Genomic DNA, 27,988 nt, shown 5'->3' on the forward strand with positions numbered 1-27,988 from the left:
TTTGCTTTGACCTTTCAGATTTCACCAGGAAAAATTCTTCGGTAAAATCTTGAAACTTCTGATAAAGAGGGAACCTCTTTTACTCTCTCATTTTACCACTAATTTGCCAGAACATCGATTACAGGAACGATTTCCGGTAAATTCTGACAAAAACCTGCCAAACTCTCTTATTTTCTCCTAAAATCTTGAAACTTCTGATAAAGAGGGAACCTCTTCTACTCTCTCATTTTACCACTAATTTGCCAGGACATCGATTACAGGAACGATTTCCGGTAAATTCTGACAAAAACCTGCCAAACTAGTTTAAAGCGAAGCTAACAAATACTTAGCCAACGACAAACTAGGGTTTTAAAAATAAATTTTTCCGTTGTTGTTGTTGTAGCGGCTACTAGTCCCCGCTCGGGTCGACTTGTTTATAACCGTGATTGCCACAACTGAGTGGAGGCCATACATTTTTCCGTCATCCCTTTTACTGTTTTGCAAGACAAATTTAATATGCTTAAATAAAACGTGTGCAATTTTAAGAAGTGATTTAAGTTCTTATTATAATATATCATGTAGTATAATGTACGAATAACAATGTTAATTTTTACCACAAATATAATAATTTTTCTCACTAATTTTGGTCCAGCCGCACATGCGGCGTAACAAAAAAATTTCGTACGAATTCTTTCCAAAACTCAAAATAACACAAAAGGTACACCTTTTCAAGAAAATCAAATAAAATTACAATTAAAATGAATAATGGAAATTATGAGGAATGCTATAACTTAGATAATTTATGTATGTACGTGTGTATTTTAAGTTTTTTCCGATACCAGAATTTTTTGTTTAATCCTATTGTTTATTTATTTTTTAAGCTATCGGAGTGTAATCATTTAATCCTGCGCTACTTCTTCGCGCTGCTTTGCTTCTTCGATGCATTCATTCAACTTTTGCTTGAACTTATTCGCCAGATCGACGTTCTTGAAGCGCACTGCCAATTTTTCTACCTCGCCCTCGCCCGATTCGGCATAGTTAAGCGTTGCCCAAATAAAGCTCTTCGGATTATTATTCATGTTGTTAAAACTAAAATCTGGTCCAACGGCGTGGTTCAACACTAATTTGTGTATTTGCTCGCGCCGCATAACCAAGCGATATGTTTGTTTGGTGGTGTGTTGCAAAATCTTCAACTCGCCAACGCCTTGAACATATAGAAATGCGTTGAAGTTTACTGAAAGACGTTAAATTTCAACTTTATTTGCTTACCGCGTTCCTTCCACTCCTTCGTATTGGCGTCGTAACGGTATAGAGTCGCACGTTCGCCGAATAACTTAGTTTCTTCTTCCTCGCCGGTGCTTACACGAATTTCATCGGGTAATGCAATTACAGGATCATAATGAGGGTCATAGTTTTCATTATCCTCAGCACTTTTCGCGGAGTCATTTGCGCTACCATCCTTTGACATATTTTGATTGGACTTTCCAAAGCTGGAGAATGCATCCTGGTCGGTAAGGCCAATGAATTCCCCTGGACCAGGTTTTTGGGCAGGCTTATTTGCAGGTGTCGAGTTCGCCTTGGCCGCTAAGCTGGCAAAGTCTATTGCGCCAGCTTTTTTAGAGAGATCAGCAAAACTAGGTGCGGCCGCTGTTGATTCCTTAGCAATGTCGCTGAATAATGAGCCATCCTTGTTAGTATTATTGATGTTTGAGTTGTTCGTATTATTGCTATTTCCAAATATAGAACTCTGAGTGTTAACCGAGTTTCCAAAACCTGCGAATGAAGGTCCACCAAATATGGATGTGCTGCCCTGTGAATTTGTGGTAGAAATGGCTGAACTACCGAAAATCGACTTTGTTGTGTCATTATTCGAAGCAGATTTTCCATCGAAAATAGAAGTGGAGGCTGAACCGAAGACAGGTTTACCGCCGAATATAGATCCACTTCCAATAGAGCTGCCAATTCCACCAAAAATGGATTTGGGTTTATCACTTTCAGATATGGTAGTAGAATCGGCGGGCTTGGATACGGGGTTGGCGGCATTACCAAATATCGACGGTGTTTGTCCGAAAACGGGTTTCTTATCTGAAATACGAAAAATCAAAAAACACTCAATTTTTGAAGGCGCAAATTATGCAATATGATATGAATGAATAGGGGTATCTCGATCCGTTGCATACTATCTAGATAGATAGATAGATATTAATATGAGGTGTGCACTGCGACCTGGTGATCTATTGTGCCCTCTTCTCTTCACATCACTTCATCTAAGCCCAGCTCCCTTAGAAAGTTCAATAGTGCCTTCGGGGGTAGGGAGTGGATGTGCTCAAGCTGTGGCCACAACGAGCCTAAACTCCTCTCATGTCTTCTGCAGACAGCCTCACATTCGGTTTCTTGTTAAACCCTCCAAGTAAACTCTTTGCCTGGCGCATTCCTACCGAACTGCGCCAGTTAAAATTCCTTAGTGTGAGCCTCTCTCACCTAAGCTCCTCCATTATGGTATTGGGACCTACTGCCAGGAAGGGCTCTGGGCCAACTGGTGTGATGGCTGCCGCCTCTCTATCGAGGCAGTCTGCAACATCATTTCCATCTACTCCCCTATGGCCGGGTACCCACGCTAACCTGATGTTATTGTGCCTGCCAAGGGAGTTTAGCTTCTCAATGCACTCAAGGACCAGTGAGGATTTGACTTCATAGGATAGAAGAGCCTTGAGTGCCACCTGACTATCACTCAACGTTATAATTTTCTCAGTATTCTCATTAGACTTCTGCTTGGAAGATGCTCGGGTATTTCCCCATAGGAACAGAGATTCTTGTTCTGGGCCCAAGGACTCCTGCCCCTACTATATCTGGGGTCTTCGAGCCATCTATTTACCAATGCAGTGTGTACTCCTGGAGTAATCCCTCGAATGCGGGGCGCTCCAGGTTGTTTTGCTGCATAACTCTATCTTAAATCTCTTCTCAAATACAATGGTTTTTCCAATGGCATCTCTAGGGAACAGAGCAAGCGGGATCGAGGACCCTAGCTTCTCCATATTCCTAGAGGATATGACCTTACCTTTGCCACATCCCTCTCTAGCAAAGCTGAGCAGAGTTCTTTTGGCTGCCTGTCGTCGGACATGTGCGCATTGCTTCAGTTATACATACACAGGCCAGTCGCTGTAGCTTGGTGAGTGATTGTCTCACCGTGGCCTGAGTAGTTCTTGAAACCCAAGCCACCGCCCGATAGGTAATCATTGGCTGTAATATCATGATGTAGAGCCATCTTAGGATCATGGGGCTACAACCCCAGGATTTTCCTGCTAGACGCTTACACACCATTAACGCTTTCGTGGCCTTAGAGGTGATCGCGTCCACATGCTTCTTCCGTCGAAGTTTGGTGTCTAGGATTATTCCCAGATACTTCACTTCGCTGGCGACGCCGACCACGACCCCCTCCAGGGTTATCTCCCTCATGACCAATAGGGCTCTTTTCCTGGTAAATGGGATGATGGCAGTTTTGGTCGGATTGATGCTAAGGCCTAACTTGGCACACCATCTTTTTGTTAATCTTAAGCCTCTTTGAATAATGTCGCAGAGGGTGCTCTCAAACTTCTTCCTGGCAATAATCACTACCCAGTAGATAATTTCAGGAGTTAAAAGCCCTTCTGAAGAGCCTTCCTGAGAGTCAAGAGGCCTTCCACTCTACATTTCTTTCTCCTTTCTTTTTTGTATGGAGTGGCACAAATTGAAGGGCTTCTTCTTTCGCTATCCATGGAAGGCCTTCCAGAAGGGTTTTTATATGACGTACTTCAGAAAGCCTTTTGGAGGAGTTCTTTTGAAGTTGCTTCTATAATTTATAATAATCATACATCTTTGAAGGATTTGCTAAGGTTTATATCAAATATGTTACTGCAACTTAAAATGTTTATTGAAATTTATTTGTAATGGTAAATAATATAAATTAATGCATTCGCGTAAATTGGAAATGGATAAGCCCTTCTAGAAGGCATGCAAGGAGCACTTTTTTCAGCCCTTCTTGGGTAGGCCTCTTAGAATGGCTTTACTTAATTTAATTAATTAATCCCAACGGCTTTTTACCCTCCATTCCCGCCCAACCGACACGAGGGGCGCAGTCCGCATGACGTACGGAACCTTTTTTTTTTAGTTTTTTGGTGCCGAGTAGTGGAAACAGGAGTTTGTTAAGTGTCGAGATCTAAAACTATTCAGCTACAGAATCAAATTCATCAGCTGATTGGATATGCTAAAGATAGTATTTCAATTATTGAGAGTGGAAATGATAGTTTTGTTTATAGTAAAAATCGAGTCCGATATACCAAACGTGCTGGAATGAGAGTTAAAATCTTGACTTAAAAAACTAAATTAGTTTTGCATGGCTTCAAAAACAGAGGTCAAAAGTGTCTTGACACTCGAGAGGGCACGTTAAAATTGACCTCAGCCAGAAGGGCCGGGCTATTAATCAAGCCTGTCATTAATTTTACGATAAATATTATACCTAGCATTTCTCTGCGACTTGCGAGTGTAGGCAAATTTATGAGCTTTAGACGACTTGTGTAAGGGGGGAGATTGTAATCTGAATCCCAGTTAAAGTCATGCAACACAAAAAGCAAGAATTGTGTTTGAATTGATTCAATAAGAAGGCCTACCTACATTAGTCCTGAGTCCTGAGAGTCAAGAGGCCTTCCACTCTACATTCCTTTCTCCTTTCTTTTTTGCATGAAGTGGCACAAATTGACGGGCTTCTTCTTTCGCTACCCATGGAAGGCCTTCCAAAAGGGATTTTACAGGACTTACTTCAGAAGGCCCTTTGGTTCAATTCTTTTAAAGTTGTTTCTTTAATTTATAAAAATCATACATTTTGTAGTATTTGCTTAAGTCTTATATGAAATATGTGTTATTGCAACTTAAAATGTTTATTTTGAAACTCATTTGTAATGCATTCGCGTAAAATGTAAATGGATAAGCCCTTCTACAAGGCATGCAAGGAGGAAGCACACTCTCCCACCTTGGTTTCGGCAATCCTAGTATGCAACAGCGTATCCACCCAGTCGCAGATCACTGGCTGCACGTTTCTCTTCTCTAGTGGCCTGCGCACACCAGAGTGAGACGTATTGTCGAACGCTCCTTCTATATCGAGGAAAGCGCAGAGCACTGTTTCTCCGCATTCCAAAGCCCCCTGAAATTCGTTTGTCAGTTGATACAGGGCTGTGTCCGTTGATCTTCCAGCTCTGTACGCATGCTGACAAACGTGTAGGGGTTTTACCTTCAGAATGTTAGATCTTATGTAATTGTCCACTATCTTCTCCATTGCTTTTAGCACAAAGGAGATAAGGCTTATAGGTCTGAAAGACTTTGCTAGCGAGTAGTCCCTATTTCCCACCTTCGGGAGAAAGATTACTCGCGCCCTCCGCCACACATGTGGGACATAAGCCTCCGCAGGCTGCTACTTATTATGTCCGCTAGGTGTGGTATTAAGTTCTCTCCACCCTGCTGCAACATGACTGGGCGGATGCCACATCTACCCCTGGGGCCTTATATCGGTCAAACGATCCCAGCGCCTACCTGACTGAATCCTGGGTGAAAGTACTTCTTACCAGTTTCCAGTCACATGGTCGCGATATAGTTCGCCGGACCTCCGGCCCCTGTTCTAAGGTAATGTCCTCCGGGAAGTGAGCTGCAAGAAGAGTGGTTGTCCTCTCATCTATGCTGTTTGTATAGGTGCCATCCGGACTCTTAATTCCGATTCCACCGTTCCTCTGGCAAGAGCCTTGTGCATACTATCTAGCATGGTGCATAAATAGCATGACAGTATGCACCGGATCGATAATTCCCCCAATATAAATATAGAACTTTGGGCTCTAAAATCTTGTAGTAGGATCAACAATGAAACGAGGTATAATAGCAAACCACTCACCTGATCCACTTCCAAATAAAGAACTTCCACTTAATCCGGTAGAGCTAGAATTATTTCCAAACAAAAACTCAGTGCTTGGTGCGCCCGCTTTATTTTCCACTTCCTTATTGCCACTATTCATGGCAGCAGTGAAGGAGAAAGCGCTCGCAGTCTTCTCATTGCCAACACCAAACGGCGTAGAGTTCACGTCACCATAGCCGGAGAAAATATTCGATTCACCCATTTTCGGAGTAGCTGTGCTATCACTCACGTTAGTGGTGAGGGTTTGTGTAGCAGGAGAAGGAACCATTGGTGACAAAGCGCTTTCTTTTAGCAACGAACGATTCGTGCTACCTGTATTGCCGATTTTTGGCAATGACAACGAAGGTAAAGCCAAAGGTTTCAGTGCTTTTTTGCTGTCTTCTTCATTTACAAATGATTCATTCACTACGGGAAAGACAAATTTGTCCGGATCGCATCCGCGGCAGCCGGCACAAGTCGGTTGAGCGGTGAAAAATTCATTGGGTAAGAGCAATTTATCAGCTGTTGCCTTATCCGCATCTGATAAACCAGCAGACGCTGATTCGTTCGCAATCTCCTTTTCGTTCTCCACATATTCAGTCATATTTAAAGTGGTATTTGTGGAAATGCTACCCACATTCTCAACGGCGACAGCAGTACCATCAATGGCATTCTTAACAGCATCCATAAAACCTTGCGCAACCTCTTTTGTCTTAAAGCGTAATGAGAATTTTTCCAATTCTACTGTGCCCTCACTGAAATCGTTCACAACGAATAGCCAAGATTTGTCATCCTTAGGTTTATATTCAACTTCTTCATTCAACACGTGATTGAGACATATTTTTAAGACTTGTTCACGACGCATAACAACACGTAGTTTTTTCGTTTGTTTGTGACGCAATATCTTTACATCGCCGAGACCACGCTCCTTCCACTCGCCTTCGAAAAACCGGTACAACTTTGCGCGATGCACATAGAGCAATTCCTCATCTTCTTCGCCTGTCTTTACGTCGATCTGCAATCATACAGAAAATTACATATATTTCTGTATGTATGTATATCATAACCAAAATTGGGGTTTTTTTTCGTAAACGTTATCCAGTTAGTTTTTCGCAATTTGGTTGCATTCGTTATCGAAGATAAAACTATCGAACAAAGTAAAATCGTAAAGGTAACTAACACAAGTAACAAATTTCACAATATCTCCTTATACAACCAAATTTCCTGAAAACAATTTATTTTTTAGTTGCCAAAAATTTGCAAGTTTACTTCACTATCATTTTGGTTATATATTTCCTTTACTTTGCAAGTTATATTACAGTCTTGCGACGGTTTTCCCCTTAAAAAATTAATTAGCAATTTATGTAAGTATTAGTTAGTAATCTAAGAAAAAATAATAAAAAAGATCCATCATGAGAATATTACTTTTTATTTTATTTTTCTTACTGTTACCGCATAACTACAAGTTTCCATAAGTCTTTCTGATTTACTTAGTCTCTTTGGGATGGAGCTTTTTGAACTAATACTGTTGACTTTTAAGTATAAATTTAACTTTAAAGTAATTAATTTTTGGCTTTTCTTTGAAATCGGTAAACATTATAAAATATGAATGTCATTAATAGAAACACATACCTAGTTAAAAAAATATACAAAATATGGAAGGGGGAGTTAAATTTCGGAGGCCTGTGTAATCATTTATTAAGTACCAAATTAAACACCCTGTTAATTTCACAAAGTTTTTCGTTACAAACCTTGTCTGGTAGTGGAATGACCGGTGTAAAGTATGTATTGTTTTCCTCCTCCTGATATTCATCATCATCCGCTGCGGCATCTGCATCACCGCCACCACCGCCAAACTTGGCTGGACTCTTGCCCGACTTTCCGGGCGATTTCGGTTTTAAAGTAAAGTTGAAGTCTTTCTTGTCTAAAGAAAACGTTGTCGTAGATTCCCCACCTGCTCCAGAGGACGCGGGCTTTACAGGCCCTTCCATAGCTTTCGATTGCAGTGAGAAGGAGAAGGTAGGCTTAGATAACGAAGGAATATTTGAGCCGGTTGCGCTGCTTGCAGTGGGTGGTGTAAATGTAAAAGACTTAGACGAGTCAGCAGGTTTTGGATTTGTTAAATTGCCAAATATGGATTTGCATGGTTCAGACGGCGTTGAACCAAATACAAAGCCACTTGAAGAAGCTGGCTTAGCTGTAGCATTGTTGTCGGCAACGCTTGCAGCTGGGGTAGCAGCAGCGGCCGCATTAAAACCAAAAGTAAACTTTTGCGTTGGATTTGAGAGCGCCAGCACATCGTTGGAGGAGTCCTTCTTGGGAACAGTGTCATCTTTAGGCGCGTCGCATGCCTTGCAGTACAAAGCATCACCGGCGTTGCTTAAATAGCAGCCCTGACAAGTCCAAGAGCCAGCTTTCGGCTTGAACTGATCGCCAAATCCAGTTTTGGTGGATGTTTCCGTAGTGGTCGTGGACGTGGTGGAGCTTGGAGCGGAATCCGTCTTTGTTGTGACCGCGGTAAGGATACTCGAGGTTGCTGCAGGTTTTCCAAAAGTGAAACTACTTTCCGCTGCCTGTGTAGGTGCAGTGACGCCACCGGTCGCAACTGGTGAGAAACCAAAAACAAATGATGCCTTTGGAGGGTTCGTTAGAAACACATTTGTGGTATCCTTTTTAGGCACACTATCATCCTTTGGGGAATCACAGGCAATGCAATATTGTTTATCACCAGTGTTAGATATGTAGCAAGCAGAACAATTCCACGATCCAGCCTTTGGTTTGAAAGCATCACCAAAACCTTTTGCTGGTGCAACTTCCTTGCCGGCGGACTTTTCATTCTGTTTTTCTATTTGCTGTTTTTCGGCAGCTGCGGTCCTTACATTAACCTCATCAGCCTCACTACTCATGTTTGATTGTGCCTTGAGCACAGTCTCCTGGAACTCTTTGCAAGTTTCCGGTAACTTAAAGCGCACCGTAAGCATTTCAGTGACTAATTCATTCTCCGAGAAGTCCTGGCCAGCCCACGTTAGCGCAGTTTTGGAATTCTTCGCATATTTGAATAGGGTATCTTTATATATACGCTGATTGCAGCATAGCTTATGGATCTGTTCGCGCCGCATCACTAAACGCACTTTGTTCACATCGTCCTTATCCTGCAACAATTTTATGTTGCCAATGCCGCGGTCTTTCCACTCGCCTGCCTCCTTGTCGAAGCGCAATAGCTTGGCGCGATGTTCAAATAACACAAGCTCATTCTCCTCGCCAGTAGAGACTTCCACCAAATCAGGTAATGGTATAACGGGGTTGAACGTGGCTGTGGGTACATATTCATCCTCCGCGTCAGAAGTGCTCGATTTATTCAATGCAGTTGTAGGCGTAGCGTCACTTGTTGTGGTAGGTAGTATTGATGTTGGCGTTGCTGCGCTGGTGGCAATGATTGTCTGAAAAGTTGGTAAATTCCCCACGCTGAATGGTGTTGAAGTGACGGTGCCTGACTTGCCCAAAGTGCTGAAAATATTGGCGAAAGGCGAAGCATTGCTGGTGTTCGTTGTAGTAGCAGTAGCAGAAGCTGTGCTGACCGTGTTGGAGGCAGCGCCAATTTTGTCGAAGGTGAAGTTGGCGAATGGCGATGCTGTAGATTTTGGTAATTCCACCTTGTTGCTATCGGTTGCAGAAGAAGCACTCGTAGACGTTACACCAAATCCGCCGAACAATGTCTTTGAAACGCCGCCGCTTGGTGCAGAGTTCGCGGCAGCGACTGTTGGAAACGTTGACGTCTGTGTGGCCACTGGTAACTTATCAGCAACGGTTTTTGTAGCAGGTGTACTAGTGGCAAAATTAGACACAGCGCTCTTAGCTAACCCAAATGGCGGTTGTTGCGGTTGCTTAGCAACCGACTTTTCCTCAATGCTTTTTTCTTTCGCCACAGATGCCTCCTTCTTGCGATCCAATTCCTCTGCCTCCTTCTGTGCCTTCTTGAAAGCATCGTAGAATTGCTGAGCCGATTCGGGCAGCTTGAAACGAACAAAGAAACGTTCAGTCTTCAACTCCTCATCAGCAAAGTCATTAGCTACCCAAATATGGCCCTTTTTTTCATTCGTAGGTGTTGTTAGTATCAATTCTTTTGTGATTTTGTGGTTAGCGCATATTTTGTGAGTTTGGTCACGACGCATAAGTATTCTCGAAAAGCCCTCCTTGCTCTTGAGGATTTTAATATCGCCAATACCACGTTCTTTCCAATCTTTATCAACAAACCGAAAGAGTTTTGCGCGACAACAGAACATCACATCTTCGTCCTCTTCGCCGGTTCGTACTTCGATTTCGGCTGGCAACGGTATTATTGGTTTAAAATCGGGTCTGGGGTCGTATTCGACGTCAGCTTCTGTGCCGCTCTTATTTGGTTCACTCGAGAGACTATCGCTTGTCTTATTTAGTACCGCGATAATATCGCCGGAGCTGCTTTCGATTGCTGCAGCGGCTGCTTGGGCTTGAGCTTGCTCGATTTGCGGTTTAAAGCTGAAAGTCGTAGTACTAATCGAGGTGGTTGGCATTGAAGAGCTTACGCTTGTGGTACTACTTCCGCTAAAGATTGATGTTGCAGACGAGGCTGAGGTTGCAAAACTATTACTGAAAGTAATACTGAGCGGACCCGGTGCGGCTGAGCTGGCGCTACCGAAACCAAAGCCCGTAAACCCACCACTAACAATGCCATTTGTGGTGGTGGTATTAGCAGCTAAAGAGGCGATCGGTTGTATTGGCGGCTGCTGTGCACTTGTTTCCGTCGATGCAACGAGGCTAGGCTTGATATGGTGTGGTGGTATTGTAACACTCAAAGTTGGTTGTTGCGCCAATAGGGCTGGCCTATTGAGATTTGGTAAGGGATCTGAACTTGTTATTACCACATTAGCTGGTGGTCCCCTTTCAACTGGCTGGTTGTTGAGCGCCTTGTTGAATTGAATTGGAGCAGTAGTTGGTGCTGGTTGAGAAGAAACTGCTGGGGCCAAAGTACCAACCATTTGTTGGTTTAATGGCGCATGACTAGTGATGGGTGGCACTAGGGATGCAATGGACATTGGCACGGATAATTGTGGCAACGGCGGGGGTACAGTTGGTGGTTGTTGTGGTTGTGTCAGTAAGCCGTATAGATTGCTTGGACGGCCCTCTTGTGGTGGAGCCTGCAGCAATGGGGTAGATGGAGCCATACTGAAGTTTAAGCTGGCATCCATGTACTGCATCGGTAGAGCATTGCGTGGACCTGTGGGAGAAGTTGAATTGTGAATATGGTAATCAAATGTAAGGCTGACAACACATCCAAAAGTTGGATGTGAAAGCAATAATTCCTGCTGCAAACAACAACGTAACGATACCTACCCAGTATACCTCCTGCCGATCCAGGTGGCGGAGGTGGTTGCGGCAACATGTATGACGGTGGATAATAATTCATTGGATAATTAGGATTGAACATTGGGCTATTGTATGCGGCCGCTGCTGCCATGGCGTTTGGCTGCAAGTGCATCGAGTTTCTTTGCTGCGCGGCTTGTTGCTGGGTTTGTTGTGTTGCTACAAACGGACTGTGTACGCCACCAGATGGTGGTGGAGCATTGGGGCCATTGGCAACACTGGGAAACATGGTGCCGGTCACACTCATATGCGGCGGTTGGGCTGGGGGCTGATACAATTGATTTTGCAATGCATCTTCGATCATGTAAAGATCATCCAGCACATGGGAAGCATCGTCTCGTGAAGGTGGATTCGACGAAATGCGTGTACGTTTCATGGCGTCTTCAAGGCTAGTGATTTTATCCTTCAGTGAAGTAATTTCCTTGCGCATTGAAAGCATTTCTGGTTTGATTGTATCAACCAGTTCCTCTTTAACAAAGCTCAGAGTGTTTGCCATTTGCTTTACCAAATTCTCCAATTCGGTGTTGCGTGGCATTGCTATCAATGCAGAAGCATTTGTTTCACGACGTGAGCGATTCATTGCTGGAGTACCTGAAAGTGATACCTCGTGGTAGAAGTCAGCTTCGGCGTCCTCGTATGTGCTGGAATTATTGTGTCCAGTAGCAGGGCTACCTTCATTGATGAACTTCATTGTGGCTTGCTGGAGACGTTTTAATTCGGTGTGTATTATGGAATTTAAAGGATGATCAGGATTTGTTTCAGTATTCTTTAACAGATTCAACGTTTGATTTAGACATTCGCTAGCGTGGTCCAAGTACATGCGTTTAGCCTTCTTCGGCGTCTTATTGGCTTCGTCTAATTTACGATAAGCTTCTGCTTGCAAATAAGTGGCAAATGGTAATTGAATGCCCGCCAACTCGTCGATCAAGTCCTCATATTCAGCTTTCTTGAAGTACCGCGAAGCCAAGTACGAAACAGCATCTTCAGCCGCGTTTGAAACTTCACGCTCAACAACAGATGTGTTGGCTTTAGCATATTTGAAGTATTTCCGAAATGGTTCTAGTACACCTTTGTTGTTCATTTTTACCATATTCAGGCCATACTTGTATATGTTCTCTGCCCGCGCTTCCAAAAACGCCTTCTCTACAGGCTTTACGATATCCTGTGCGCGTGCTACAAATATCTGTCCCAATTTGAATACAATGATCATATCGATTTTCGGGCCATTAACACCACGTACTGCTTCAATACCAAATTGAAGATTAGCGCGCAATTCTGCCAAATTATCGCTGCTTAGGTTCTTATAAACCTGATAGGCAGCCTGCCACCAATTGGCTTGCTCGTCTGTACATAAGTGTCCTTGCAGGTTAGCATATGGCAATATACGCGGACGACCAGAGGCGCTGCGATTGCCAGAGTTGTAATTGTCAAAGGCCTCGCGTTCCACTTGTAGTGCTCGTTTGGCCTGAATAGTTGCCGCATATAGAAACGTATCCATATCCAGCTGATTCAGGGATTCAGCGCCGCAAAATGCCAAATTTTGGGTTGAAAAGTTCAAACCACTAAAATATTTGGCACGCACAAAGCCTAGATTGTCATTGCCAAGGCAAAGGTAAACCATATGTTGCAAAGACTGTGGTTTTAAGTATTGAGCTGCCTCCTCATGGTGCTCAACATCAGCATAGGTAGGCAACTCAAATACGGGCTCGTTTAGTTTTGGACTCTTGATTAGCAACGAGCTTAGCTCTTTCACTTTTTGATCGCTATTGCAATAGAGTAAAGCAAATACATTGCGACGCCATTGTTTATCCGAACAAGTTTGTCGAATTTGCGAGAGCAGCTCGTCGGTACTGGTCCATAGGGGAGGATTATTTCCAAGCAAGTTGTTAATTTGATTTGTGGCGTTCTCTTTATTGGTTGCCGACTCAACAGCTATACACGATAACAAAGTACGACCCGCCTGTAAATTAGTATGTACATATGTACATTTACAAATTTATTTGAAAGTTAAAATGTACAAACAAAAAAATTCTCGATGGTCCTGCGCAATAACGACGCATTTCAAAATACAAAAAATAAAAACTGTTACTACTGTTAAGTGGCTCCTGTCTCTAATCCTTGCCTAATCCATTTCCATCCCAAGTGAATACAAAAGTTTAGACATGTATTCGACAATGATGAGAGCCATGAGCCACTTAACAGTAGTAACAGTTTTTATTTTTTGAATTTTGAATTCTGTCGTTATTGCACAGGGCCATCGATATGTAGTTTCAATACAGAAAGTGTTACAAAATTGTTACGCCTTACCTGCGCACACCGAAACGATCCCTCACGACTCCACAGTTGTATCAACTGCTTGCCTTGTTCGTCCGAGTGCTTCATCCAAGGCTCTCTATTATCGGGCACATCTGTTTGAAATGCCAGAAGTAATAATGGCAGCACCGACTTCACAGTTTCTTTCCACTTATTTTTGTTTTGTAAAAGTTCTCGTTTGAAAATTAAAGCTGCAGCATGTATCAGCATCTGTCCGCGATAGTGATCCAAAAACAGATTAACCAGCTCGCGCTGTGCACATAATTTATCTGACAATTGTGTCGCTTTAAATAAATACTGATCAAGATTGAAGAGCAAATTCGCAGTCTCAGTTATGCCGCCGGTTGCAGTGCCTGATGTTAAGGAGAAACTAATGTTCACTTGCCGTTCCAAACAGATGATCAACAACAGCCAGAATTCCCAATCTTTTTTCGAATTTGGCATCTGTTCATACTTGCTTAAGACTAGCCAAACAATGTTGTACCATTCGCTGTTGCTGGCGAAATTATCTTGCAAGCTCATTTCAAGATTGTAAACATACTTGAAGGCGTCAAGCACCTTATTTTCTTCAATGTAATTACGCATGAGCCGTACGCGCAATTGCACATCATTTGGTCGTGCGCTTATTTCTTTTTGTATTAAATCCTCCACTTGATTGTTTTCAAGATTTTCCTTATTCATCAGCTTCAAACGAAGCGAGAAAACTGCATCGTGCTGCACTTTTTCCGACTCAGCAAGCTCACACCAGTATTTCGCTTTATTCACATTTAAGTTCACATCTTCCAATAATAATTGGCAGACATCAGTCAAAACATCAGGTTGTTTGGAATTCAATTGTAAGGAACGTTGAAATGACTGTAGTGCCTTATCTGGTTTCTTAAGGCGTTGATAGCACTGTCCAAGTAATTTATGCGCCTGATCATTATCCTCTTTTACACTGAGGTAGGAACATAGATATTGCTCCGCAGTTGAATATTCGTTGATTTTGTAGTATAACTTGGCGATGGTAAAGCTGCGTAACTGCCGCTAAAGAAATTAAAAATACGCAATTTTGTTAGCCAAATTATATTAGGAATTACGTACTCTATATTAAAAGTTATGTTTCACAGAATGCATGTATGTACATTAGGGTGCATCACTCTCCAAACAAAACAAAAGTCGGTACTGTTATTCAATCGGAGTTGTAAAATTATTATATTTTAAGATTTGTGGGGAATTTACATTAGACGGATTTACTGGCAGCTTTTAGTTTAATGCAGCAGGTGCCTTGTGTAAACGGCCTTTCAGCTGCCTACTTTCGTTCAACTTTTGATTCAGTTAATCGCCTGTGAAAGTTGAATCATGTAAACTCCATATAACGTAAGTTGGACCAATTTGAAAATATCTCCAAAATCGTTAAGTTTTAGAAAATGATTGAAGAGTTTAAGCTTAAAAGGTGTTAATAAACATGTTTAAAAAATTTACCAACGGCATCAAAATGATTAGATTTTTGTGATATTTTCGAATGCGTCCGGCCACTGTGAAGTTACACGATCAATAACTTCTCATACCTCTTATCTCTGGAACCGCCTATGCTTACGTCCAGCAATTTGACACAATTGTTTATGATATCAATAACGTACTTATGACGAAAAGTGGTGGATAATGGGAAAGAGGGTGTGGCACCGCCCATACAAACTGAAATTCTCATATCGCTTATCTCTGGAACCGCATATGCCAACGCCCTGAAGATGTTGTCAATACCGTATTTACGCCGAAAAATTGTAGATTTTGGAAAAGGGGGCATGGAACTGCCCATCAAAACGGAAATTCTCATATCGCTTATCTCTGGAACCACTTATTATAAGGTAATGGAATTTTATACTCCTTCATTTATACACAAAAAATCGTTAGAACCATTCAGTTGGGAACCATTTTCTCCCAGATTTTAGAATCGCATTGAATGATTGTTGTTTTGTGCAGAAGTTTTTAAGAAGGATCAGTGTATTTGTCTTCCGATAGGTGACGCAGGGATTGACAGCTATACTAAAAAATTAAATTTATGATCAGATTTGATTCACTTCACTGATTTCACTGGTAGCCCAATCGTGTGATTAAAAATTATTGGGTTCTGGCCTAGTCTTGATAAAAACCCATGTGAAACCGACGGTTCTACGTACCGGAATGACTCGGGTTTTACCCGAACAAGGGCTGTTGGATCGGGGATACCCTTCACTAATTTTTCGTCCATGGGGCAACTCCTTGCAGTCGGATTGCTCCGCAACCCTTCTTCTCCGGACGGCAAACATATCTCTGCTGTGTTTGCCAGAATCGACTCCATCCGAGCTCCACTTCGGTTAGGTGCAACTCATGCAACGGAACGTCCTAGAAGCTCCCCTGGGCAGCAGCAAACCTCCTGAGGACCCTCGCCTGAGGGACTTTAATTTGGAGATTCGGCAACTGGTAAATCAGCACAAGCGGAAAAAGTGGGAGAAGCACTTGAAGGCCTGTAACTTCACATCTGGTGTGAGTAAGCTCTGGTCAACCGTGAGGTCCTTGTCCTTGTGGTGACAGAGTGGAAATCTCATTCGAAGGTCGCCCTTCGTCGGACCCGAAGAATTTCGCAACCTACTTCAGTAGGCAATTCACACTGCATCCTTCGGTAGACAGTAGCGTGGGCCGAAATTCCGCTTTTTTAGAATTTTGATTGGTAATAGCAAAAATATGGTTCATTATGCTCTAAAAAATATCTGTGTGAAATGTGAAAGTTTTTGGTCAATATCCTAGGCTCGCCCAAGTCCATCAAAGTTCAAATACTAAAAAAAAATTTCTTAGCTAACTTCGATTCTCTACAAAAAAGGTCTATATACCTAATTATGTAGGACTAATACTTTAGAAGATTTTTGCAATTTTAGTAACAAAATGTACTACTTAATTTATATATCTGTGTTCGTATGGAAAACTAGCTTATGTCGAAAGGCTGACTTTAATATAAATCGGCATTTGCAGTATACGATTGCGAATGACTCGCTGGCGCTGAGCCGTTGAATAACTTTTGGCAAATAAACGTGCAAGAAATAGTTCCGATACTAGAAAGTCAATATTTTTATTAAGTCTCATCAAAAAATTCCTTTTCGTTTAAAGAATAAAAGGAATGCCGCATTATACTAAAGCCAACCTTTCGACATAAGCTACTTTTCCATACGAACACAGATATTAATTTTTATTTTTTGGCTATATTGAACTTTGATGGACTTGGGCGAGCCTAAGATATTGACCAAAAGTTGTCATATTTCACACAGATTGTTTTTAGAGCATGGTGAACCATATTTTTGCTATTACCAATCAAAATTCTTAAAAGCGGATTTTCGATCCAAGCTAGTAGACAGGGCCAAACGTCGAGTGACCAGGAGGATGCACAAGCTGCCGAAAAACAGTGCACCACTTGTTTCACCTGCTGTGAAGTGAAGGGGGCTATCGGGAACGCGAAAGCCTCCACAGCCATTGGCCAAAGCCATTGGCCCGACGGAATCTGTATGTTGATGCTGAAACATTTGGGGCCTGCGGGAGTAGCTTACCTAACGGAGGTCCTCAACCTGTCAGTGTCCACTCTCATCATCCCTGATGTGTGGAAATCGGGGAGAGTGGTCCCACTGCTGAAACCGGGGCAGCCCGCCAACGAAGGAGACTCTTATCGCCCGATAACGCTCCTTTCCCCGGTCGCGAAGACACTAGGGGCCCTCTACTTCCATACTTCACCTGCCACCTTACCCCAGCGAAGCATCAGCACGGATTCCGCAAAGTGCACAGCACAACAACAACAGCAATAACTCGGGGGCTAAATCGAAACCGCCCCTGTGAGAGAACGGTCCTAGTAGCGCCGGACTTGTCAAAGGCGTTTGACACCGTCTGCCATTCCACGCTGCTAGAAAACATTGAGGCCTCCTCATTCCCACAGGGACTGAAGCAATGGTCGGCGAATTAAATGAGTGGTCGAAAGTCGTAAGTAATCTTCCGTGAACAAACCTCAAAACCAAGAAGAATTAAACAAGGGGTTCCACAAGGTGGTGTTCTCTCCCCTAACTATTTAACTTCTACATCTCAAAGCTTCCCCAGCCACCTGAGGGAGTTTCCCTGATTTCATACGCTGACGATTGCTCGATTTTGGCGTCCGGGAATGGAATTGATGACCTCTGCTCAAAAGTAAACGACTATCTCTCCAGCCTTTCTCGCTTCTTCACTGCAATGAGCCTAACCCTCTCCCCAACGAAATCAACGGCGACCCCCTTCACCACCTGGACGAAGGAGGTCAGGCTAGAATTAGGTATACACGTCGATTGCCCACCAACACCGACTGTAAACAACCCGAAAATTTTAGGGGTCACCGTCGATAGCCTGCTCTCCTACTCCATGCACATAACCGCAGTTGTCAATAAAGTACAGAGCCGCAACAAGGTCCTCAAGTCGCTCGCCGGCAGCCCTTAGGGCAAAGACAAAGAAACGTTGCTAGCAACATACAAGGCAATTGGCCGGCCGGTTCTAAACTATGCTGCGCCAGTTTGGACGCCGGGGACTAGTTGGACGCAGTGGACGAAGCTATAGGCTTGTCAGAACACCGCACTCCGGACAGCGACTGCGTGCCTGCTGATGACGCCTGAGCACCACCTACACAGCGAGGCCCAAGTGCTCCCCGTAAGGGAACACAACAAAATGCTTTGTAAGCCAAACAGACCTCTGCTACAGGAGGAGCCTCCGCCCAAACACGACAGGAGGCACCTATTCGTGTACAAGGACGCAGTCCAGCAATACGTAGATCAACCACTGGACCCGACGACATACAGACGAGCCATTAACGACATCCATAGGGAGTCAGTCACCACCTACATCGACCTGTGAATGCCGTAATAGGAGCCCAATCTTTACCCGTAGAAGAGACTGAGCTTCAATTGCCAAGAGAGACCCGCGTTACCCTGGCTCTATTACGGTCTGGATACTGTAGCCGCCTCAACAGCTACCTGACCAGACTCGATCTCCAATATCCCCAATGAGTTCCCGGCATGTAGAGAATCCCCTCATGACACCAACCACCTCTTCACATGCTAGCTCAATCCGACTCAACTGACAGCCCTTTCCGTCTGGTCCGACCCCATTGAAACAGCTCGTTTCCTGGGCCTCCCGATAGTTGAGCTTGACCACAATGATCGAATGTTGACCCGAAATAGGCGGGGCTTAGTAGTGCCGCTACAACAACAACAAGAAAATATTATCTTTTGCTGTAAACCTTCAAGATACTTTCCCAACCGTTAACGATTGTGATGAAAAAAGAAAGAGTTTATGTAGATGTGGACTATTTAGTTGTTAACCTCCAAGAGGCTCTCAGGCAAATATAATCGAGAAACTTATTTACAGTCTGAATTGGTATATGTTTGAGATATTAGTCAGTGATAACCATACAAGACATTGCTGAGCACTTTAGGCAAAAATTCTAACACATTTACACATTTGTTTTTGTAGTATGGCATAAATGAGTAGTTTGACTATTAGTACTGAGGACTTTCTGATGACAACTTTGAGGGGACAGTACTAAATTTTTTCCCATGGCCCGAACGAAAATGAGGACTTTGATAAGCACTTTTTTAATTAGCGATAATGATAATAGCTTCGTTCCCCTGCCCTTCGGGCTGCTCCGGTAATTACAGCGTAAAAATAAGTTACTCTCTCACACGTGTCAAAAATGTGCCAATACGCGCCAAAAGTGCCCAGAGCGTGAGGAACGCAAAAAAACACATTTCTTGCCCGGAATCAACATATCAGCTCTAAAAAATGATTTTACATGTATTTATCTTATATGGCTAATAAAATTACCAAATAACTACATTTTGTCAAAATTCTGTGATATTTTCCACTATTGCTTTTATAAAATTTGCTTTCGGATTTAAACAACAACAGCTGTTATTTCAAATTGCCCTTTTGCACAACAAAATTGATGCTTCGTTGTTTTTGGTTACCACTGGTGTTTTAAAAATGGAATATTCGGAAAAATTGTTCATAGTAATATTGAATATTTAAAACATGCAATGTATGTGGTTGCAATGTTTCGCAACTTTGCATAAAAAAAAAAACCGTTTGAATGCCGCAGTATAACAGTATGCAAACATTGTATTGATACGTTTTGGAAGTCAGCCTATTTTTTACCATACATCTACATTAAAAAGGTGGTTCTTCGCGCACTTCGGAAATCAAACATCTTCTTCGGCAAACAAACATCTTCAGAAATTGCCGTAGATCCACAGTAAATTTTTACCGTGGATACAAGGTAATTTTACCGTAGGTCTACGGTAATTTTTACCGTGGTTCTACGGTAATTTGCACCGAAAATGGTTTACACCATTAACCCATTTACGCCCAAACAAAAACGTTTGAAATTGTATTATACCTAATTTTATTTATGTGAAAAAAAAAAACTATTTTAAACAAACTTAGGAATTAAAATTAACGAAAAAAGCTTAAAAATTAACTTTTGGGAGTGTACTTTTTTTAGTTCTGCGGGAACTTATGCGTGCTAATTTTTAAAACATTAATTGACAAGGCATAACGTTTTTTTTTGCATCCTGTACATTGCCATATTATAACCTCACGACACAAAACACAGTTTAGCTGCTTGAGAAACTTGCCTGGGTTATGTCCGTTATGACTTGGGTTTGGATATGCTACGATAGAACCGGATGGGTGCCTTTTTTCGAACAATGTGTCTTCTAACAGCTAATTGGTCGAAAAGAATATTCGCTCGACAAAACATGTCGACTCCACCGGTTAGATATACTCATATCAAGCATGTACGTGGAGATTCATAACGCACCACCATTTCTTGCTACGAATATAAACACCTCACATTTTTGATAACATCGATTTGACAACTCTATATCCAAGATGATCCCATAAGCTTCCAATGATTTTTCCACAATTTATGTCAAAGACTTAGTAATAACCTTCAGAACTTGCTATCGCCCAGTTTTAGTAGCAAAATGTAATCGAAATTTCATTAAGATATAAATATATCGTCACTAGACACGAATAAAGGCGCGAGCTCAACAGTTGACGGCGAAAAAACACTCATAAAAAAACTTCAGCGTCAAATACTCTTAACATACATACTTCGCCGAAGTTTTTCATAAGCATCTTTTTCGCAAGATTTCTTCACGCGCCTTTTTTCGCCGTCAAAACACTGCGCGCCTTTATTCGTGTGTAGTGACGATATATACAATAGTTGTGTTTGTTAAAAAATTATCCAGTAACTTGCCAGCAACTCTCCAGTAACTTTATTTCTAAGAATTCGCTCTCATATACAAAATTTACAAAAAAGTATGCGAACGCTATTCCAATAATAATTTGCAAGTTTAATGAACAGCTGATAAATTCGTTGTTTATTCGCAGGAATTTCCTAATAAATACAATATATTTTATATTTAAATAGGTTTAGTTGGTGAATTTCAACAATAAAAACCCACAAACAGTTTCCTTATTAGTTTAAATTTTATGCAGCAACATGCGATCAGCTGTTTCCTATTGGCAAAAGGAGTGTTCGCTATGCAACTGTCAGTAAGAATTAGCCAGTAACAAAATCCAGAGAACAAGGTACCTTACTCTCCCAAAGAGAGAAACTTACCAAGTTTTTCGCGAACAGGAATTAGCAAACATTAGCAAGCTTCACTAAATTTTTAAAATTATTTCAGGTGGAAACCAAAACAGGACCTAAACGTATATTTCTTCTTATTCTGACTTTCTTCAACATACGCTTCAATTTCATTGTGGAAGTCACTGTCGGATTTCCTATATCGACAGTGGCGTCGAGTGCGTTCCGATTACGAATACAGCTTTTTCAGCCGAGTACCTTTAAAATGTTTGGAATTAATTAAATTAATTGAATAAACGAATATTTACATACTTCTTAAATTAGTAAATCGCAACAAGGTTGTTCATTTTTAAATTTAACGAACTCGTTGATTCAAATTAATGTTGACAAAAATGCAACCGTGTGCCACAATCCTGCTTGCAAATTCTTACTGGCAAAAATTTTCCCAGCACGAATTTGCAACTTCCCCTCCAAATGAAATGTCAAAATTGTGCTCTCTCCTTTCCTTTCCTCTCTAGAAGTCTCGACTACTATCTCTGAAAATACCATTCCTGCACGTTGAATTGATGGTCACTTATAGTAATCAGCATAAAAAAGTCTATCCAAAACAGTTTTAACATTTGATGCAACGAAATTGTTCCCCTTTTTTGTTCCCTTGTGTAATAGATTGGCGCCTACACATATGTTACTATTTGGCCGAGCCTCTCCTCCGATTTGTGGCGTGCGCCTTGATGTTGTCACACAAAGGGAAGCGACTTACAGTTTTACGCTGTTTACACTCGGAGGTATGCCATTGCCTGTCGGGGGGCGACTGCTGCTAAGGATAAACCTCCTCTTCACTGAACAGGCACAACTTCTAGAAACACTAGTTTACTTATGTTTATGCAAACAATATAAAAATTGCAAATATAGGAAAATGACAAAAAAAATGTGTTAAACATTTTTTTTTTAAATAATTTTTTTATAATCTGAATGATTTTCATCATATTATTATCATTAATCAGTAATAGCAAGTCTCGCCTTCAATTTGGTAATTATTATGTGCCGATCGAGTAACATTTACCAAAGTTATATCGAAAAACTTAAGTGGATCTCCAGTTTTTTTCTAAAAAAAAAAAAATCTCTTCAATTTTATAAATATCCAATAAATGTCCAATTCGAGAGTCCTCAAACGGATTTTCCAGCATATGTTAAAGACTATTGCATTTACCTACCTACAGTTACTTTTTCACATAATGGAATTAACTAAAATATTTATGTAAACACTTGTTGCACGTCCCCTACTTTCATATAACGGAAAATTTAGAAATCACGAAAAATTTACTTAAAATGGGCCCTAATTGTATTATGTTAATGTATGCAAATAATTATATTTATGCTTGCAACTACTATTAACTTATCAAACGATTCCTAATCTTTGACAATACATATTTGACTTCATTCACCACGATCTTGAAAACTGACCAAATCGGCGTGACCAAGTCAATGGTCCCTTTTAATATTATATAATCATCCGAAAGCATTAAAACGTTTGAAAAAATCTCGTCTCACAATTTTGTATTTTTCACTTGGTTGCTGAAATAATAAAGAATTGAAAATTCATAAAGGAAAATTATAGTTTTCTAATTTTGTACTTTAATATCTTAAAAATTTGTAGACTTATTGAAAAATGATAAATGAACTTGAGGTACTAAATTTAATAACCTTTAATTTGATATATCTTCGTGTTTATAAAAATTAACGCATTCCATAGATATTACAAGCCAAAGTTTAATTTTCAAAATTCATACACTTTGATTCAATTGCGCGGGCTAAAGATAAGTTTTAAATTAATCTTTCTTGCCCAATAACAATTGGCTTAGACCTAAGACATCATAATATTACTATTACAATACGGTCTTTTATTTTCCCCCATACAAAATCGACCCAGCCTAATATACATACATACATATGTACATACAGCGTGGCGACGAATAACTGTTACCCAGGTTTTTTTGAGAAATAAAAGGGTCCTTCATTACTTTTGCGAAAAAAGTATTTTATTGTTAATTTTCCACAGATTTTACTTCAGTTGTTTTAATTAGTTTTTAAATTTTAACCCTTATTTACATTTGCCAGCAGTGTAAACTTTGAGAGAAAAGTTCACTTGGCACGCAAGTCTTTTTCAGGTGTATTTTTTCTTAGGCATTGTATAAAAAAAGACAAAAAAAGAGAAAAACTGTATAGGGTTGTTCGAATGAATGGCCGTCCTAGTCACCAGTTCCGAGTCTATTAGATTTTTGAGTATGAGGCCTTATGCTAGACAGAAGGGGGAGTATAAGGGACTCAAAATGGAGAAAATTAGCCTATGGTTACAGAAGATATGGAATAAATTAATTGACGAAGGCCTGCGTGCCAAATTAACTTTTCTTTCAAAGTTTACACTGCTGCCAAATGTAAATAGGGATTAAAATTTAAAAACTAATTAATACAACTAAAGTAAAATCTGTGGAAAATTAACAATAAAATACCTTTTTCACAAAATCTATAAAGGACCCTTTTTTTCTAAAAAAAACCTGGGTAACAGTTATTCGTCGCCACGCTGCAAATATTCAAAAATAACGTTGTTGCAAAAACCCTCAATACAAATCGAATTTCATAGCGTAAAAATAAATATTCATATTTTTTTGGACTTATCAAATTTTCTATGACTACTTTGGACTTAGCAATTTTGCACATCACGGAATAAAACGGGTAGAAATAAAACAAGTAGTTAGATCCTTTCAGAAACGGTGCATTTTCAATATGGGAAATGTTTAGTACCACACACACCGTTTTTTTGGTGGGGGGCGGAGGGGGAGGGGGCGGGGCCCCCAAAACACCCCCCAATAGAAAGGAGACAGTTGCCGCTTTCTAAAAAGGGGAACCCCTCCCTTGGACTCCTCCCACAGGCACCTAGGGAACCGTTTGAAAAAGGGGGAAAAACGGATTTTTCTTAGGCAAACTGAGCAGTTTGAAGTGGAATAGGACCCAACTAACACAAACCGTGGGATTTTTTAATAAAAGAAATTATGCCAAATTAGATATGGGGGGATTTTGAATAAAGAATAAAAAGTTAATTAAAAATAGAGAAAAAAGTTTTTATAAAAAAAAATGTTCTTTTTAACAAATGTATTTTTGCGTAGAATTCCTTTCTACGTAAGCGGCCTTCGGCCGCACTTAGAGATTATAAACCTCAGGCAGTAGAATTCTCCTTTCTGTGTTGCCAAAGAAGGGGGGCTGAACACCTTTTGCAGAGAACACCTTTCTGCGTAGGCGGCCTTCGGCCGCACTTAGGGTTTATAACCCTCAGGCAGTAGAATTATCCTTTCTGTGTTGCCATAGAAGGGGGGCTGCACACCTTTTGCAGAGAACACCTTTCTGCGTAGGCGGCCTTCGGCCGCACTTAGGGATTATAAACCTCAGGCAGTAGAATTCTCCTTTCTGTGTTGCCAAAGAAGGGGTTCTGAACCCCTTTTGCAGAGAACACCTTTCTGCGTAGGCGGCCTTCGGCCGCACTTAGGGATTATAACCCTCAGGCAGTAGAATTCTCCTTTCTGTTTTGCGAAGAAAAGGAGCTGAACACCTTTGCTTACTGGGTTATATCCTATCTTCTTTTGTCTCTCATTCTTTTGCATATTTTGGAGTTTGACAGCTGAACTCCGCCATTTAATTTGCATATGCAACCAAAGTGAGACGCGTGATTTTGAAGGTGTTTTTATTTAATGAATTGTGATGAATTTGTTAATATTAAAGTCGTAAAGCAAGTTATAACAAATCAAGTAAAGTGTAAAGTGAAGGGGAATACAAAAATATATTGGTGAAGTGGCTAATTTAAGCAGAATAGGAGTGATAAATGTACGCTAATTTCCGAATTTTACAAAAAGGGGCATATTTCAAACCCAATTTGTAAATAAATTAGTAACCAAAATTTACAAAAGTGAGTGTTAAAATATTGCGTGGACCCTTGACTACAAGTGTGTGAATTTTTTTTTTGGATCGGGCCACCCATTTGGACGGAATAGCCCGAAATAGTTGTGAGCGGTACTAAACCCCACCCTAGCGATATGTTATCATTACCGAACTTATGGCGAAAAGTGGTGTGTATTCGAAAGGGGGATGAGGCACCTCGCATACAAAATGCAATTTCCATATCGCTTATTTCTGGAACCACTTATGATAGATAAGGTAATAGAATTTGATACACCTACATCTATATACATTTAAAATGGCAAAAATCGTTCAATTGCGAACCATTTCCTACCAGATTTCTAAATCGCATTGAGTGATTTTTATTTTGTGTAATGATTTTTTCACGGATCAGTGTGTTTTTGACGTTGTAATTGCTCATAGAAAACAACGAAATTTAACAAAAATTTTTTGTTTATAACTTTTAAATGGTTGATAATATTAGCACTCCTCGCGTCATTTGGTACCCCTTCCGACTTTTCCGGACCTTTTTTAGGGGTTGTTACCCTATACTTGAGAATTACCATATAAATGCACATAAAATCATTGTTTAGAGCTGATTTGTTGATTCCGGGCTAGGGATGCAAACGATGCAACGATGTTTTTGAAACATGGATAATATCGGTTCAAATTTCGATGTTTGCCTTCGATGTCTACAATTTATTAACATCGCGAAATTGACTATACATCGATGGAAGTTTTACCGATGTTTTAAACATCGACTTTATACCTTTGACTGACCTTAAATTTATTATTCATTCAGAATTTGTTTCTTATTTATGGCCTTATAACAATTATATTCAACAATTTTATTGAGCTTGGAGAATGTTATTGAAAATCAACAATAATTTACAAAAGGTAGAAGTTATAGCTGCTATTTCGGAGACCACCACATCTCTTCAGTGACCGCGATGGAAGAAGTCTGATTAGTAGATGCGGTGATCTCCCAAATAGCATCTATACTTTCTTAACTTTGTAAATTATTGTTGCTTTTCCACGAAATTTTTTATAAAAAACGGCCTAAGCTCAATAAAATTGTTGGATTCATTCTGAATGCTAATAACCTAGCCGTTAAAACAGAACCAAACACCCCTTGGAATTTCAACAAGATCAAGCCTAGGATCTTTAGGCCCGAACGACCCTACGACGGTATGCATTTTGATTCTAATAATAGAAAGGGTATAGAAAGGATAATAAAATACAGGAAAATACATTCATAATTATTAAAGTATTCAATATTACTTTAAAATAAAATAGAAATTAACAAATTGCAAAACATCGGAAACCCTCGATATATCGATGTTCCTCTGGCGATGTATTTTAGCCTCGATGTTCTTTTCTCCAATGCATCGAAACATCGATGTATCGATGTTACTGCTCAAAATTTGCATCCCTATTCCGGGCACGAAATATGGTTTTTTGTGTCCTCACGCTCTGGGTACTTTTTGCACTAGTTGACACATTTTTGACACTTGTAACAGAGTAACTACGATCCAATTACCGAAACAGCCCAGAATGCGTGTGGAAAAAATCTAGTATAGTTGTGTTCCAACAACAGTACGAATAGTAGGTTTTGCAGGATTTTACAGGATTTACAGGAACAGCTGTTTTCGCCATTAATAAAGCTTATGTAAGGTGTCGTGCGGAAACTACTTCCTGTAAAATCCTGCTATTCGTACTGCTGCTGGAACGCAACTAATGTTAACATGAAACCCAGATTGAAAAGCTGCTATACAATCATTTGAAAATACTGGCAAATTGGATACAGATGAGCGACACGGAATGAAGCCATGCTGCTCCGTACAACCTAGGTTCTTAACAAGTTACTGAATATTTTGTTACTGGAAATACGTGAACAGACTTTTTTATCAGGGCTCTATTATCCATTGCCACCTGCTAAATAAACGCGCCCAAACTGCCACTTCGAATCAACTCTGCGTTGTTTAAAACACAACGATCAATCATCGGCTATCAACGAACTTTGCGGAGCAGAAAGCAAAACATCTAAGACATAACCTCAACTTTATGGCAATACAGCAATTTTCCCTGAAACGTATTTTAGTTATTTTAATTACAATAAATTCGTTTACTTTATTTACAGATTGTTGAGGTGGCGCCCATTACGAAATACAATTTATCGTTAGCCCAGCCAAACACACAGCGGCGCCGGCCACTCGGTGCAGACGATAATTTGCAACTACACGAACAGTACTTGGCGCCGCATTAAATGCAATTAAATAAAATAGCTAGCGTTTTGATATTATTGGACACATATTTCAATAGATTATGTAAGATAAACATTATGTTGGCTTAAAAACTAACAATTGTTATTAACCACAATCGCATGGCCTTGCAAAAATCAATTACCTCGGTCTCCGAGCGCAATTTGGATAACGCAGTTCGCACATGGGCATCCACCTCTTTCTTGGTTTTGTACATTTCTGATCCGCACCCCCAAACGTTTGTCAGAAATCACCACCGATTTTGCAATCTTCTATTGGCGTTTTTGATTTGTTATTCCGAGAGCTTCTATTAACTTCTTTGCACTGTGAAGCAGATATTTTCTTCAGTTTCTATTTCACAATGGCAAATTTTTTCGCTTTCCCCTTTGCACAATTTGATATCAATTAACCACACAATTGACGTAAAAACACTGAAATTATATTTGTTTGTTCCGTCACAGAACGTTGCTGATATAAAAGCAATTAATTATTTTCTTCCTTTATTTAACTTTTACACTTTCACTACAAGAGCAAAGAACACCAGGTCCGACGATAGGAAAA

The 27,988-nt window shown here is 40.6% G+C and overlaps 1 protein-coding gene across 1 annotated transcript; it reads right to left on the reverse strand.

The window, feature by feature from the left end:
• Positions 1-27,988, reverse strand: LOC118746008 (E3 SUMO-protein ligase RanBP2-like). The gene is made up of 7 exons (XM_036479730.1): positions 27,573-27,988; positions 13,601-14,632; positions 11,264-13,253; positions 7,645-11,147; positions 5,894-6,908; positions 1,249-2,064; positions 1-1,183 (listed from the first exon to the last, which is right to left on the reverse strand). The coding sequence occupies exons 1-7, from the start codon at positions 27,642-27,644 to the stop codon at positions 879-881; spliced, it is 8,733 nt and encodes a 2,910-aa protein (XP_036335623.1). The 5' UTR covers positions 27,645-27,988; the 3' UTR covers positions 1-878.

Source organism: Rhagoletis pomonella, unplaced genomic scaffold (assembly GCF_013731165.1).
Source record: "Rhagoletis pomonella isolate Grant_MI unplaced genomic scaffold, Rhpom_1.0 Rhpom_scaffold_00001, whole genome shotgun sequence".
Taxonomy (NCBI): domain Eukaryota; kingdom Metazoa; phylum Arthropoda; class Insecta; order Diptera; family Tephritidae; genus Rhagoletis; species Rhagoletis pomonella.

Bases quoted from the DNA above. Each gene is read 5' to 3' on its own strand.
- LOC118746008 (XM_036479730.1), bottom strand. From the start codon at position 27,644: ATGTACAAAACCAAGAAAGAGGTGGATGCCCATGTGCGAACTGCGTTA. The intron at 11,148-11,263 runs GTAGGTATCGTT...CTTCTCCCACAG, and splicing joins ATCGGCAGGAGGTATACTGG to GTCCACGCAATGCTCTACCG. The intron at 6,909-7,644 runs GTTTGTAACGAA...GTATGATTGCAG, and splicing joins TCATTCCACTACCAGACAAG to ATCGACGTAAAGACAGGCGA.